Raw genomic sequence first — 16,270 nt, forward strand, 5'->3', positions numbered from 1 at the left:
TTTTGGTTTTTTGGTTTTTTCCAGACAGGGATTCTCTGTGTGGCTTTGGAGCCTATCCTGGAACTTGCTCTGTAGACCAGGCTGGCCTCGAACTCACTGAGATCTGCCTGCCTCTGCCTCCCGAGTGCTGGGACTAACCACCTCCCAGCCGGGATTTGGGTTTTTTAAGTGCGTATGTGTGCACCTGTTTGTGTACACACCTGTGAAGGCCAGAAGTCAATGTGAGGTGTCTTCCTCAATTAATTTCCCCTTATTACTTTTTGAATAATTTTTTTAAAATTTGAGTTTATGTCCCTCTTGTCTGTATGTGCTCCACAACATGCAGATGCCCAAGAAGGCGGGAAGGGGCGGTCAGATCCCCTGAAAAGTTATAAGCGGTTATGAACTGCTGGAGATGGGTGCTATGAATGACCTTGGCTCCAACAGCAGGAAGTGCTCTGAGACATCTCCTCAGCCCCTTCTTGAAATTTTTAAAAATTTACATTTTCTGTGTGTGTGTGTATCTGTCTGTCTGTCTGTCTCTCTCTCTCTCTCTCTCTCTGTGTGTGTGTGTGTGTGTGTCTGTCTGTCTGTCTGTGGTGGAAATGCTCTTGACACCACACAGAGGTCAGAGAACAGTTTTTGAGTTTGTTTTCTTCTCTCACTGTGTGGGTCCTAGGATCCAGCTCTTGTCGGCAAGAGCCTTTACCACTGAGTCATTTTTATTTTGAGACACGATCTCTCCCTGAACCTGGAACTCCAGGGTTTGACTGGACTAGCTCTCCAGCAAGTCCCAGACAACCTCCTGCCCTCAGGGCTGGGATTTTAGGTGTGTGCCTCCATACTTGGCTTTTTCCTGTCAGTGGTGAGGATTTATCTCAGGTCCTCATGCATTTATATGGGGTCCTAGTTAGGGTTGTTATTGCTAAGAAGAGACACCATGGCCACTATGACAACTCTTGTAATGGAAAACATTTAATTGGGGTGACTTCCAGTTCAGAGGTTTAGTCCATTGTCATCACAATGGGACATGGTGGCATGCAGGCAGACGTGGAGCTGGAGAAAGGGCTGAGAGTTCTGCATCTTCATCCTTCACACACAGCAGAAGGCGTCTGCCATACTGGGGATTACTTTGAGCATGTGACCTCAAAGCCTGCCCCCACAGAGACACACACTTCCTCCAACAAGGCAAACCTCCTAATAGTACCAACCCTTTGGGGACCTTTTTCTTTTAAACCACCATACATGACAAGCATGTTGCCCACAAAGCCACCTCCGGGATCCTCAAAAAAACAAACAAACAAAACAAAAAACAAACAAACAGTGTTGAATGAATCTGTGAACAAATCCTTGCACCAGGTATTTGGTTCTTGTGTTTAACAGGGGAGTTAGATGTGAGTTGGATTGGAGCCCACTTGTGACATTGGAAGGGCCAAGGGGCTGTACAGAACTGCACTTGCTCACTGTCCCCTGGCAGGGGGTAGGGTGGGGGAGTCTGAATGGTGCCTACCGTGCTCCAGGCCCCAAGTTCAGCATGTCTCTTTCACTGTTATTCTCTGGGAACAGAGCTGGTTTCTGTAACCCTGCCCCCAAATTACCTAGCCTAGCCCAGAGCTTCCCCTAAGTCCTTAACCTCCTGTTCCCAGCCCCCACTGGTATATGCTCTCCTCCAAAGAGGTATAAATTCAACCTGCAGAGTTGAAATCCTGCCCTACCGGCTTGCTGTAAGAACCTAGTTTGCCTGTACTTGAACTGACATGTTCCTAAGACTTTTACAGTTGTCCCCTGACACCTGAAAAGGAGTCCACTTACTATTTTCCTGCTCTGTAATGGAGCCAAAGTGATCCATGTTTGGCAGCACTTTCCCAGAGAGCCAGTGAGATGGGGGAGGATGGGTGATGCTCTTAATTGACAAGTTGGAAGTGGCAGGTCCCTCCCCCTCCCCCTCCCCCTCAGCCAGATGACTGAACATTGGATGTCCACCTTGTGCTGTCTACACAGAGCGTTACAGGATAGCCAAGGATATGTAGTGAGACCCTGTCTCAAAAAACAAAAACATTGGAAAATTTAAAACAAGCCAGGTGGTGGTGGTGCACACCTTTAATCCCAGCACTCGGGAGGCAGAGGCAGGTGGATCTCTGTGAGTTCGAGGCCAGCCTGGTCTAGCAAGCAAGTTCCAGGACAGCCTCCAAAACAATACAGAGAAACCCTGTCTCGAAAAAACGAACAAACAAAAAATGTAAAACAGGTGGTTACCCTGAGGACTCTAGGCTATCACACCACAGAGACATTGCTACTCTAGTCACAGTAGCCAGGAAATGGGGCCAGCCTCCCTGTTCATCAGATGAATGATAAAGAAAACGTGTTACATAGGCAGGGTGGAATTTCATGCGGCCATGAAGAAGAATGAAGTCATGACATGGGCCAGACAGTGGATAGAATTGAAGGTCATTATACTAACTGAAGGAAGCCAGACCCAGAAACACAAATACCACAAATTTCTCTGAGGATCCTAGATGCTAAGCTGTATCAGTGTGTGTGTGTGTGTGTGTGTGTGTGTGTGTGTGTGTGTGTGTGTGGTGGTGGTGGTGGTGGTGGGAAAGTAGGTTCCTCACTTCTAGAAGGAGGCCATTGAGAGTGGAAGGGGAGGTCTTAGGTGAAAGCAGAAGGGGTGTATGGGGGAGGGGAGCCATGAGGAGAAGGGCATAGAGAAGAGGGAGGGATGTGGAGAAGAACCAACAAGAGCACACTATGTATGCAATGCTGTAATTAAACCCATTCTTTTCTTTGCTAATGTAAAAAGCCCAAATAAAATAAAGGCTGTTTCAAAGTGGGAAGAAACAAAAAGGTCAGGGAAACATCTCAGTGAGCAAAGGTACTTGCTGCAAACGCCTAAGAGCCTGATGTCTGGAACCTAGAGAAGGCTGGCTACAAAGCTGGAGAGATGCTACAAAGCTGGAGAGATGCTCAGAACCAGGGAGACGCTCAGAGCCAGAGAGATGCTCAGACTAAAGGTGTGAGCCACCCCTGCCTGGCTATATTTTGGTTTCTTTCTTTCTTTCTTTCTTTCTTTCTTTCTGTTTATTTTATTTATTATGCATGCAATGTTCTCTCTGCATGTGTGCCTACACGCCAGAAGAGGGCACCAGATCTCATTATAGATGGTTGTGAGCTACCGTGTGGTTGCTGGGAATTGAACTCAGAACCTCTGGAAGAGCAGTCAGTGCTCTTAACCTCTAAGCCATCTCTCCAGCCCCAAGACAGGGTTTCTTTGTGTAACAGTCCTGGTTGTCATGGAACTCGCTTTGTAGATCACGCTGGCCTCAAACTCACTGAGATCCACCTCCCAAGTGGTGGGGTTAAAATATTTTTCGTACAGGGAGGGAAGGTAAATTTGTCTGGACATAACCTCACAAGCCAAGGAGCTTCTACAAGCTCCTATGCATCACCTGTTTTACAAGGGCACTCAGGTCAGGATGGGCTAAGACTCTGGTCTAGAGTCACGCAGAGGGCAGTGCCAGAGCTGGGGATTCAGGTCTCTTTCCAAAGCTGGGTCTCTGACTTTCTGTCCCCACCCCCACCCCCCCAAGTACTGCAGCGTGTTAGCATTGACAGGGAGGGGAACTGAGGTCCTTGGAGCTAGTGGAGAAGACTTCAGCTACCATGATGCCCTTGCACTCCTCTCTCCTTCTCTCTCCTCTTCCTCTCTTCCTAGTCCTCCCCTCCTCCTGTCTCCTCCCCCTCCTGACCTCAGTGACTCCCCTCACTGGATTGAAGGCAGTTCCCTCCAAGGCTGCCAGGCTGCTGAGTAAACCCCAGCCGAGCAAGGCCCAAGGTGAAGGCTATTGTCAGCTGAGTCTAAGGCCTGAGTCACTTCCTGACCCTTGCTCAAGTGGAGTCCAGAGTGGCCAGCTGTGCTGGGGGAAGACACTCCTGGGCCTGGAGGGCTTTCCTGGGTTCCTCACCTGGCTAGCCTCAGCTCTACCACACTGCAGAGACTGAGCGCCTTTTCTTCTCTCAACCCCGAAGGGAAGCCTGTCTCAGGGCGTACTCTCATGGCCTATGTCTGGCCCTAGCATCTGGCTTCCAGAAACATAGTTCCTTAACCCAGAACCACAGACCCAAAGGGTCTCAAACTCCCTCCCACTGCCAGCCCTTCCTTTGTCTCCGGACCAATGAAAGAGACAGGGCAGGAAAAGAGTTGCAATGAGGGAGCTGTAGCCTTACAACCAGCCCAGGTAGTTTGGAGACACCCCTGAGCCTTGCTGGCAGGAGCCTGGGCTCCAGGGCTCCCTTCCTCACCCAGCTCTGCCCTTCTCCAGCCCTGTGACCTTGAGCTAATTACTTAACCCCTCTATGCCTGTTTGCTACTTCTCTGGTGAGGATGTTCAGCCTTACTCACAGTCTTCTGCCCTGGAGTGGAATATGTAAAACACTAATGGCAGGCACATGTCAAGCACGTATGTTTATTAGATAATTTTTTCACACCCAATGGGCTGGCTCTCTCATTCTTATACAAGCTTTGATACGTCCTTGAAGACAGATGCCCTGCCCACAAGCCATGTTGAATGTTTCTGTGGGGCTGTTCACCTGAAAATGATCTGCAGACAGTGGGGGAGAAGCGGTTGGGCAGTTTGGGGTCTGTGGTGAGCCTGACAGGGTCTCCTGGAAGCCTTCCTCCTCTGACAACGAAGCCAGCTGGCCCCACTCCGAGAAGCCAGGGAGGGTGGGTCACGTCCACAGGGCATACGTGAGCTGTTCTGCCAGAACACTCATGACTCAGATTGAGAACAAGATCGTCCTGGGACCACACACACAAGACAGTGCCATTCATGTGCCTTAGAAATCAAGCAAAAAGTCTATACTCAGAATTGATTATCTACTCTGAAGGTAGAGGCAGGGGAAGGAGTTAGAGACCAGCCTGGTCTACATAGAAAGTTGTTGGCCAGCTACATAGTGAGACCCTGACTCAAAACCCACCACCACCAATGACCAACAACCACTGTTCCCTGGATATTGAACCTTCATGAATCCTGGGGATGGTGGAATTAGCTGCTGTTGGCTCTGGGTGTAAGACACCAGACTTTTCATGGGAAGAACAATTTGATGCCTGAACTTTGTTTCAGAAAAATGGGGAAGGAGGGATGATAGATTCTGAGCCCTGGTCAAAGATGAACCTTGGGATCTGGGAGTCTTAAATTATTTTTCTTAAAAAGAAAAGAAATGGGGGGGTTGCGTAGAAGGCAGGTGGGGGAGGGAAGGGGATGAGAGGAGAGACGGGAACCTGTGATTGGTGTGTAAAATAAATGAAACAAATTTATTTTTTTTTAAAAAAAGGGGCTGTTGGGGGGTGGCAGGGAGGAGGGGAGGGAGAGGGAACTGGGATTGACATGTAAAACAATCTTGTTTCTAATTCAAATAAAAATAATCTGCAAAAAAAGGGGGGGCGGAAGTTGGTGGCGCTCGTCTTTAATATCAGCACACGGGAGGCAGGGGGATCGCTGTGAGTTCAAGGCCAGCCTGGTCTACAAGTTGAGTTCCAAGACAGCCAGGGCTACATAAAGAAACCCTATCACAATGAAAGAAAGAGAGGAAGGAAAGGAGGCAGGGAGGGAGTGAAATCTAGGGCCACAGGAAGTCACTTATAACCCTGTGATTAGGGTTCTTTGTTGTTGCTGTATTAGTGTTTTGCACCCCCTTCCCTTTGGTTTTTTGAGACAGGGTTTCTTGGGATTAAAGATGTGTGCCACCACACCCCCTTTTTTTTCTAAATTTATTTATTGTGTATAAAGTGTTCTGCCTCCATGTAGGCCTGCAGGTCGGAAGAAGGCACCGGATCTCATTCAAGGTGGTTGTGAGCCACCATGTGGTTGCTGGGAATTGAACTCAGGACCTCTGGAAGAGCAGGCAGTGCTCTTAACCTCTGAGCCATCTCTCCAGCCCCCCCCTTTTTTTCTTTATTTTTAACTATCTATATAATGACATAGGTGCTGAGAGACAAACTCAGTACAGGCTCTTAAACTTCTCCATCTTCAAGGTTGCTTGGAGTCAGGGTCTTTCTCTGTAAACTATGCTGGCCTCCAACTTGCTTTGTAGCCAAGGATGGCGTTGTTTTCCTCCCTCTCTCCATCCCTCCCTTCCTTCCACCTTTCTTCTCTCCCCATGCCTTCTCTCCCTCCTTCCTCGGGGCCTCACCCAGTCTGGTCTCGAACTCACTACGGACTGAATGACCTGGACTCGAACTCATAGTATCCGTCCTGCCTCTGCCTCCCCTACAGACCTGAGCCACCAAGCCTTTCTTGCATCTGTGGGGTTTTATTTCTCAAACGACCAACCCCGCCGCCCACCCCCTGCTCTTCCTGCAGGGCTGGAGGGATCCAGGCAGGCTGGCAGGGACCCCCTTCCCGCAGGGCACCCCGCACCTGCAAGCAGGTGGCTGGCGGGGCCTGGGGCCTCCGCTGGGCATGGGCGGAGTCCGGAGCGCGGGCGGGCGGCGGGGCGAGCCGGGGCGGGGACGCACCTGGGCGAGGCGGCAGGTGCGCCGCCCCCCCGGGGAGGAGCGGGCGCGGGAGGCGGGAGGGGACCGCGGCGGGACACCCGGCCCGGAGCCCGCGGGCAGCCACCGCCGCCGCCGCGCAGGGCCGCCACCACGGGGTGCGGGATGAGCCTCATCCGGAGAAGGGGTTTCTACAAGCAGGACATCAACAAGACGGCCTGGGAGCTGCCCAAGACCTACCTGGCGCCGGCGCACGTCGGCAGCGGGGCCTACGGAGCTGTGTGGTGAGACCCGGGGACCCCGGGAGGCGGAGGAGCCGCGGCAACCCCTTGGCAGCCTCCCCGGGCTCACCCGGCGGCACTGGGGCCACTGTGGGTGGAGTCGCGGCCGAATCTGGTTCTCCGAGGCTGTAACTTGTAAAAGGGACCTCGGAGTTCGTGGGACAGATCCCTGCGGCTGCAGAGGAGGCCCCACGAGGGGAACTTGCCAAACCGCAGAGTAGGGACTCCCCCCGGCCTGCTCCGTATCCTGCCAGCATGGCTTGTTCCTGATCCTGCCCCGCTGCCCCTTTCTCGGCGTCCCCTCTGCGACACTCTCTCTCTCTCTCTCTCTCTCTCTCTCTCTCTCTCTCTCTCTCTGCCTCTCTCTCTCTGCTCTGTCTCTCTCTGTCTGTCTCTCTCTGTCTGTCTCTCTGTCTCTGTCTCTCTCTCTCTCTCTCTCTCTCTCTCTCTCTCTCTCTCTCTCTCTCTCTCTCTCTCTCTCCTGGCCCCCGAGTTCCTGAGTGGAAGCAGCCAGGGACAGGGAGGGATCCCGGGTCTGGGCTCCTCGCGCAGCTCCTCGCCCTCACCTGCCTGTGACCCCGCAGCTCGGCCATCGACAAGCGGACCGGGGAGAAGGTGGCCATCAAGAAGCTGAGCCGGCCCTTCCAGTCCGAGATCTTTGCCAAGCGCGCTTACCGCGAGCTCCTTCTTCTGAAGCACATGAACCATGAAAACGTAGGATGCGGCAGGGGCATGGATGTGTTGGGGATCAGGGCAGCGAGAGAGGCCCAGGAGTGGCCTGCCCGGGGTCCTGGGTGCAGGGCCACGAGAAGGAGTCTCCCTCGCTCCACCCTGGCTTCTCAGCTCCTTATCCCAATGAGGTGCCAGGTGCCAGGGCCTGCCCTGCCTACTTGCCAGAAAAAGCACTCACTATCTTACTGTGAGGATGAAGTCGGCATGGGAAACTTTATAATTGTTTCTGTGAGAACTCTAGTCCTGCTGGTTCTGGAGACTTCAGCTAATGCGGTCTCCATACTGGGACTCCAAGAATGACAACAAATACTGACTGTAATGCATGCCAGGCATGTTTTATGCAAATGCTGGCTAGCTTATATAACCCTCAACACATACCATCCATGGCACAGATGGGGAAACCGAGGCACAGTTATGGGGCTCAGCAGCAGCCATTTGACCATCCTGTCTGGTGGACACAGCCAGTGGCCCAGCTGTGGACTAGGCAGAAGGGCTGGAGTCCGTGTCAGGTAGTGATTTCAGAGCCTTGTACATCATGAGCTCTGAACCCTGTCAGCCAGTCTCTCCCCAGTGGCCTCCGGCTGTGAGGTGGGGCGGTCGGGCGAGGAGGCTTGCCCCTGGCTCTGAACTAGCCCTGTGGCAGGCAAGGACAGACTGACAGCTGGAGACCCAAGGTCCAAGGCTGGAGCTGAGGTCAAAGGTCCCAAGGCCTCCCATCCTCCCCTCCTTTTCTCCCCATTGACCCTCATGATTTGTTAGTTGAGAGTGGGTTTGTTCATCCAGTGCCCCAAAATTTGGGAGCAATGGGCTGACTGTGTGCTCTCAGCCTGACTTCCTTTTCTGCCTGGGCCTCCATACTGTTTCCTTGCCAGCTGGGGCCACCTTCTATAGCAGGGGGTGACCAGGATGGTGGCCCTGGGTGGCTGAGGCCCCGGGGAGTAGGGAGAGAGGTGATGGCAGTCCAGCCTCACTGGTGACCCTTTCCCCAGGTCATCGGGCTCCTGGATGTCTTCACCCCTGCCTCTTCCCTCCGAAACTTCCACGATTTGTGAGTCTGGCTTCACTGGGTTTGGGGTATTGTCGGATCTTAATGGCAGCTTGGGAATATTTGGGGGGCGGGCAGCTTCTGGGGTTGGGTGGAAAGGGCACCTCATGCCTCTGTGCTGTGACATTGAGGTCCTCTCTGGAGAGGTACCTCAGCTTTGGGTGGAAGGACTGTAGGGTGCCTGGCTCTCCAGGGCTATCTACACAGCTACTATACTTGTTACCTGGCCCTGCTACCATGAAGAGGACTGCTGGTCCTCTCAGGGTGTGCACTAGCCCCCTCACCAATTCCTAGGGGCCAGGTGTGACTTTGGACCTCACAGGAAGTGGGGGTGAGGATCAGGTGGGCCTGGACAATCTGGCTAATGGAGTTTGGCTGTTATAAACAAGCAGAACATTTGGTTGCAAAGTGTCAGGTTTTGCCTGCACGTGCCTGGGCATGGATGAACGGTTTGGATGATACGGAGAACTCGGGGTGAATGGCAGCCTAAAGCAGCCTCCATCGAGCTGCTTCTCACCCCACCTCAGTGCCACAGAGGCTGTGGAAATGTTTTGGTGTCTTGTGCTGTGTTTAGACAGGATCTCTCAGGTATCACAGGTTGACCTTGAAATTATGATCCTCCTGCCTCCAAATGCCAAGTGCTCAGATCCCAGGCATTGGTGCCAGGAATTGAACTCAGGGCTTTTGTCATGCTAGGCAAGTGTTCTACCAACTGAGCTGCATCCCCAGCCCAACAACTATAAGCAGGATTTTGGGGGACGACTGTCTCTCAAGTTTGGGGATGTGGCCAGTAGCTTTGAGAAAGGAGCAGGAGCACCTGGGGAGAAGCATCAGTGTCAAGGACCGGACCCCGACTTTGATCTACAACAGTGTGGGGTGTGGAGGGCAGATCTGAGACCCACTCGGGCAGCACTCACTGAGAGGGGTTGTTGCATCTGTTTGGACATGGCGGCTGAGGGAGGTTGGTGCAGGTGATCAGGGTTCCAATTCAGGAACCCAAGGTGGAAGAACAGACCTGGAGGGAAAGATGACGACCTCCACCTCGGGGCCTTGTCTCCTACAGAGCCTTTGAAACCGTAGGAGAGGGGAGCACCCATGTAGACCGTGGGTGATAGCTGAAGCCCGGGGACAGGTCATGGCAAAATGGGACACAATGATGTTGATCCTGAGTCCATGTTTACTAGAAGGTGAGCAGATGGAAACTGGTGAGGCAGTTGACACTTAGCAAAAGGACACATGGGGGGGGAAGGAGTCTGTTCTCCGGATGGTCACTGGTGACCTTGATCCCAGCCGTTTAGGACAGAAGCCTTCTGCATGACAAGGTTGTCAGAGACAGTGTGTGAAGGCAGTGGAGAAAGGGGATGGGGAAAACTATTTCTCCAAGGTTGGAGAATGAAGAAAGGCTAAAAGATTTATTTTATTTAAAATTGTGTGTGAAAGAGAGAGCGAGCATGAGTGTAGGTGCCCTGAAATTACAGGCAGTTGTGAGTTGCCTTATGAGGGTGCTAGATCTCGAACTTGGGTCCTCTAGGAAAAGCAGCCAGTGCTCTTTTCTTTTCTTTTTTTTTCCCTTCAGTTTCCCTTCCCTACACGGTTTCTCTGTAGCTTTGGAGCCTGTCCTGGACCTTGCTCTGTAGACCAGGCTGGTCTTGAACTCACTGAGATCCACTTGCCCCTGCCTGCCGAGTGCTGGGGTTAAAGGTGTGCTCCACCACTGCCTAGCTGAGGCAAGTGCTCTTAACTGCTGAGTGACCCCTCCAGCCCTCAGCAATAGCATACAGAAGCAAAGAAGCAGGCAAGGAGATATACATACACACGCAACCCTGGCAGTCAGGAGGCAGGTGGAGCCCTGTGAGTTTTCAGCCAGCCTTTTCTACATATTCAGTTGCAGGGCAGACAGGCCTACATGGTGAGACCCCGTCTCAAAATCAAAGAAACGGTGTGTGAGTGTGTGTGTGTGTGTGTGTGTGTGTGTGTGTGTGTGTGTGTGTGTGTGTGTTCATTCACTTTAGGGGACTGGGGTGTAGCTCAGTGGGTAGAGTACTTGCCTAGCATGAACAGCCCTGGCTCCACCCCTAACTCTGAATAAACTGGGGATGGTGGTGTATGCCAGTGATGCCAGCATTGGAGAGACAAAGGCAGGAGGGTGGAAAATTCAAGACTATCCTCAACCTCGTAGTGAACTAGAGACAAGTCTGGGATACTCATCCTGTCTCAAGAGGGAAGGAAAGAAATATATATTATGGTGTGTGTGTTAATCTGTTGCTTTTTGTTTGTCCTGCACTTTGCCGTTACCACCTTGAGTCACAGTTCCGGGTTGTTGACATTGACCTGTTTCAAAATCCCACTTGAGTGCTTTAATAGCACAGGCCCCTTCTTCCTCTGCCTGCTGAAGATTGCTTCCTGCTGCCTTCCTGGAAAGACATATTTTGTAGTTAGTGGAGCCTGCTGGGCTGGGCGTGACCCTCCTGTGGGAGAAACTTTTGGATGGAAGCAGAAGCAAATGCTGGCAGATACTGCTGGCTCACAGCTGGTCTGTTTGGGGAGCCGGGCGTGGAGGAGGGCAGTGCCAGGGTACCTTTGAGGAGTGTGAACACAGCCATCTGGTTTTACTGAGTATGCTTCAATGCTGGTGCTCACCCTGAGCTCCGCCAACCAGGATGCTGTGGCAGGGGTGCCGGGTAAATCCTGGCTGTGTTCGTGTGTGTGGAGCCTCATGTGTGTATGCAAGTATGCCTGTATTTATGTGTGTGTGCATCTGGTCAGAGGTCAGAGTAGTATTGTTCCTCAAGCGCTATCTACCTTGTTTTCTTTTTTCCTTATGGTAGTTTGCAGGTGTGTGTGTGTGTGTGTGTGTGTGTTCTCGTGCGTGCGCTCCTGCATGAGTTTATGTGCACCATATGCTTTCAGGTGCCCACAGGGTCCAGAAGAGGGTATCAGATCTTCTGAACTGGACTTCCAGGTGGCTGTGAGCCTCCTGATGTGGGTGCTGGGAACTGAACCTGAGTCCCCTGCAAGAACAGGACGTGCTCTTTACTGCTGAGCCATCTCTTCAGTCCCTCTCCTTGTCTTGTGAGGCAGGGTCTCTCACTGGTTTGTCAATTAAGCCAAGCTGGCAGGCTAATGAGCCCCGGGGATCCTCCTGTCTCCACCTTCCCACACTGGGATTACAACCGAACCCCATCACACCCAGTTTTTGTACGTGGGTGCTGCAGCTTGAACTCGGGTCCTCGTGTAAGCGAACACTGTGTCAGCTGAAGCATCTCTCCAGCCCTGTTTTGTGTTGTCATCGTTGTTTTTCTGAGACAAGGTCATGTTGTGTAGACCAGCCTACCTGGGCCTCAGCATGTAACGCAGGCTGAACGTTAACATGTGCAAATCCTCCCACTTAAGCTCTGCAAGGGTTGCGATTACAGGCATGACCCATCACACCTGACTCTTCTTACGCCTTCTTGCCTGGTGTTGTGCCCACTTCTGCCCCTCTGGAGTCACACCCGGGCCTGTGGGAGGCTGGGCCTGTGGGAGGCTGGGCCTGTGGGAGGCTGGGGACTGTGCTAAAAGCCGCCTCCTTCCAGCTACCTGGTGATGCCCTTCATGCAGACTGATCTGCAGAAGATCATGGGGATGGAATTCAGCGAAGATAAGGTCCAGTACTTGGTGTACCAAGTGCTCAAAGGGTTAAAGGTGAGTGTGGCCTGCATGGTGGCCAAGGGCTGCTCAGTGCTGAGACTCAGCCCCTTGGTGGGAAAGAGGAGGATTTGAGGATGCTGGCATGGAAGCTGGTGCCCCGATTCATCTCTCTCTCTCTCTCTCTCTCTCTCTCTCTCTCTCTCTCCCTCTCTCAGTACATTCACTCAGCTGGTGTCGTCCACAGGGTGAGTACTTCCTCTATCGTAGTTCTCAGGGACCCTGGAGTCCTTCCACAGTGTGTGGGGTAGGAACTGGGTGGCTGGCCAGTCAATTGGGAGCAGTACAGTGACAGTTCTCAGGGACATGGACTGAGGATGTCTCAGCCTTGAGAAGGTGATGTAGTAGAATGGGGGGGTAGGAGAGACACTTTGGGGAGTTGCTGCCACTGAGCGCTGTGCTGGCACTTTAGTCTCTCAGGACAGGCACATGGTGGAAGAGGATGTAGAGTCCAGTGTCATTTTGCAATTACGAAGCAGGCCTGGAGGGGAAGTAAAGTGGCCCAGCTGCTGTTGCAATGCAGTGTGCATTGTGTGCGTTGTGTGCGTTGTGTGCGTGTGTGTTGTGTGTGTGTGTGTGCATGAAAGAGAGAACTTTCATGCACGAGAGAGAGAGAGAGAGAGAGAGAGAGAGAGAGAGAGAGAGAGATCTATGAGAGATCCAGCACCAGCTGGCTCGGGTTCAGCCTGGTGCTCCATCTCTGTGCTCCCTCCCAGGACCTGAAACCAGGCAACCTGGCAGTGAATGAAGACTGTGAGCTGAAGGTGAGTGGGTGGCAGCGTGTCCACCACGGGTGGGGAGGTGGATGGAATTTTGGGTGAGGTGGGTTTTGTCCCTGGGAGCCCTTTTCCTCAGCCAGCTCGTTCTCCCCGTGTCCCTTGAGCCGTAGATCCTGGACTTTGGGCTGGCTCGGCATGCAGACCCCGAGATGACCGGCTATGTGGTGACCCGCTGGTACCGGGCCCCTGAGGTGATTCTCAGTTGGATGCATTATAACCAAACAGGTCAGTGGTCAGTTGCCCAGGTTGTTCCTGGTGACCTTCTCTAGAGAGCATCAGGCGTCCACACCCCCTCCTCCTTTGCAGTGGACATCTGGTCTGTTGGCTGCATCATGGCAGAAATGCTAACGGGAAAGACACTATTCAAGGGGAAGGACTGTATCCTTTGCCAGAGCAATTGATGTCCATCTGGGGACCCTTTCCTTCAGGAATGATATTTAAATGTGGCTCAGTGTGGCAGCAGGATAAGCTTCCTCAAGAAATATGTATTTTATTTTTCAGACAGGATCTCACTATATAGCTCTGATTAGCCTAGAACTTGCTGTGCAGTTCAAGCTGGCCTCAAACTCACAGGGCTCCTCCTGCCTCTGCCTCCCGAGCGCTGGGATTAAAGGTGTGCGCCACCATGTCTGACTTACTTTATTTTTCATTTTGAAACAGAGTTTCCTGTGTCTCAGGCCTCACACTCATCATGTAGCCAAAGATGACCTTACTCTGCTTCTCTTCCTGCCACCTCCCAAGTGCTAGGGTCACAGATGTGGGTCACCATTACTGGGCATGGAACCCAGGTTCCATGCACGCTAGGCAAGCAGTCTTCTGAGGCCCAGCCCCTAGAATGGTTTTAAAGATTTCATTTTTGTGAGTGTATGTGTGTGTCTGTGTGAGGGTATCTGCATGGGCCTTTTATCCCAGCACTCGGGAGGCAGAGGCAAGCCAATCTCTGAGTTCAAGGCCAGCCTGGTCTACAGAGCAAGTTCCAGGATAGGCTCCAAAGCCACAGAGAAACCCTGTCTCGGAAAAAAAAAAATGCAGACAATCATATGGTAAAAAGGAGTTCTTCCTGCCCCCACCTCTGCTAGAAATCCCTCAGAAGCAGATGGGGAGCTCTCATGGGCCTGGCAAGTGGAGAGACAAGGGGCTGCCCACCCAGCTCAAATGAAGAGGGAGCAGGGGAGGGTGATTTGGCAGGATGAATCTCAGAAAGGCACACCCTGGGCAACCTTCTCCTGACTTGGGCTGTCGGGAAGTCTTCCAGAGACCTGCTCCAACTGTCCCAAGCCCTGGCCATGGTTAGATGGGGCTGGAGCCAGGAGTATCTGCCAAGCTGGCTAGAGCAAGACTGAGGGTGGGGAGGGCAGGCTCAGAGCACTGAGAGCAATGCTGTGCCTTAACTGTCTGCCAAGACCTGGACCAGCTGACCCAGATCCTGAAAGTGACCGGGGTGCCAGGTGCCGAGTTTGTGCAGAAGTTGAAAGACAAGGCGGTGAGTGGCATCTTCCCAAGGGGTCCCTTTGCCCTGGCAGACCCTCCTGTCCTCATCCTATCTTGGATTCCCACAGGCCTTCAGCCATTCTTTTTCCTCCCAGGCCAGAGCATGGAGAATTCTGTTTTTCTGTCTTCCAGGCCAAATCCTACATCCAATCTCTGCCCCAGAGTCCCAAGAAGGATTTCACCCAGCTGTTCCCACGTGCCAGTCCCCAAGGTGAGTCCTGGTCCCATCCCAACGGCCATCTATCCCAGGCCAGGCACGATGCTCATGGTCATGTCCCTGCAGCCGCAGACCTGCTGGACAAGATGCTGGAGCTGGATGTGGACAAGCGTCTGACAGCCGCTCAGGCACTTGCTCACCCCTTTTTCGAACCCATCCGTGACCCCGAGGAGGAGACGGAGGCCCAGCAGCCTTTTGCTGATGTCTTAGAACAGGAGAAGCTCACCGTGGACGAGTGGAAGCGTAAGAGAAGCCCCCACCGGACTCCTCCTCAGCCTAAGGGGGTGGGCACACCTGTCCTCCAGCCCAGTCCGTCTCCAGTAGGGTTTTCTCCTGCTCCGAGCGGGTTCCTGCTCCACTGTCTGATGGGTGGGCTCTCTCTGCCCCCACACCTAAAGCACCCACTTCCCACAGAGCACCTCTTCAAAGAGGTCTCCAGCTTCAGTCCCATCGCCCGGAAGGACTCTCGGCGACGGAGTGGCATGAAGCTGCAGTGACCATGAAGTCCCACCCGCAGCTGAGCCTGAGGACTGTGACAGGATCACCCTCTGCTTCAGGACCAATATTTCTTCTCACTACTTATATCTCAGGGCTTATGGGGATGTGGCCTCCTGAGCAGACAGAAGTGTCTTTCAGTGGCCTAGGGGTCAGACCCAGAGGAAGCAGAATTCCAGCCTGCTGGGTTTGGGGTGGGGAGTGGGGTGGGGACTTGTGATTGTAGCAGGCTGTATTAAAACTCAAGTGTGGGCAAAAGCCTGATGTGGGGTCCTTTCCTTCCTGGAGGGATGGGACTGAGGATGTGTGAGCCAGGCTGAGAGCCACCACAGTGACGGGCGAGGTCTGCTTCTGGGGTGGAGGCAGCACAGAAACCAGGACAGATGTCTTCCCTCACATTGCTGGAGGTCAGAAGAGTAAAACCAGGGTGCTGGGAAGGCCGAGCTCCCTCAGAGACTGCAGAAAAGAGTCAATCCATCCTTCCTCCCTTCCTCCCTCCCTCCCTCCCTTCCTCCCTTCCGTCCTTCCTTTTTAGCTCTGCTGGCTAAAGAACCAAAGTCATCCTCAGCATTTTTTTTTCAAGGTAGGGTTTCTCTGTGTAGCTTTGGATCCTGTCCTGCAAATTGCTCTGTAGACCGGGCTAGTTTTGAACTCACAAAGATCCGCTTGCTTCTGCCTCCCGAGTGTTGGGATTCTCAGTATTTCTTTTACACACACACACACACACACACACACACACACACACACACACACACACACACGCACACTTCTTAAAGACTGGCTACATGTAGCCTAGGAAAGCCTCAAGTCCACACCTCCCCCTCTTTGAGACTCACTATACAGGGTCTCACTATACAGCCCTGGCTGGTCTGGAACTCAGAGATCTGCCTGCCTCTGCCTCCGGTGTGCTAGGATTAAAGGTAGGCACCACCACACAGCTGAATTCCCTTTATATTGAGACAGCATCTCACCCTCTAGCTCAGGCTAGCCTGAACACACAGCATTTTTCCTACTCAGCTTCCCAAGTGCTGGGATTGGAGGTCCATCCTTGGCAGTTCTTCCTTCTGA

At 52.8% G+C, this 16,270-nt stretch overlaps 1 protein-coding gene across 1 annotated transcript; it reads left to right on the forward strand.

Moving 5' to 3' along the window:
- Nucleotides 1–6,640: 6,640 nt before the first annotated feature.
- On the forward strand, nt 6,641–15,204 carry Mapk13 (mitogen-activated protein kinase 13). The gene is made up of 12 exons (XM_027389054.2): nt 6,641–6,759; nt 7,341–7,470; nt 8,478–8,536; nt 12,109–12,217; nt 12,379–12,408; nt 12,937–12,984; nt 13,110–13,224; nt 13,306–13,377; nt 14,403–14,482; nt 14,623–14,701; nt 14,774–14,950; nt 15,122–15,204. The coding sequence occupies exons 1-12, from the start codon at nt 6,641–6,643 to the stop codon at nt 15,202–15,204; spliced, it is 1,101 nt and encodes a 366-aa protein (XP_027244855.1).
- The last annotated feature ends 1,066 nt before the right edge of the window (nt 15,205–16,270 follow it).

Source organism: Cricetulus griseus (assembly GCF_003668045.3).
Source record: "Cricetulus griseus strain 17A/GY chromosome 1 unlocalized genomic scaffold, alternate assembly CriGri-PICRH-1.0 chr1_0, whole genome shotgun sequence".
In the NCBI taxonomy this organism is placed as follows: domain Eukaryota; kingdom Metazoa; phylum Chordata; class Mammalia; order Rodentia; family Cricetidae; genus Cricetulus; species Cricetulus griseus.

What these genes read in the sequence shown, in the direction of transcription:
- Mapk13 (XM_027389054.2), top strand. Translation starts at nt 6,641, where the DNA reads ATGAGCCTCATCCGGAGAAGGGGTTTCTACAAGCAGGACATCAACAAG. An exon ending in ACTATTCAAGGGGAAGGACT is followed by an intron (nt 13,378 to 14,402) that starts GTATCCTTTGCC and finishes CTGTCTGCCAAG; the next exon opens with ACCTGGACCAGCTGACCCAG. An exon ending in AGAAGTTGAAAGACAAGGCG is followed by an intron (nt 14,483 to 14,622) that starts GTGAGTGGCATC and finishes TCTGTCTTCCAG; the next exon opens with GCCAAATCCTACATCCAATC.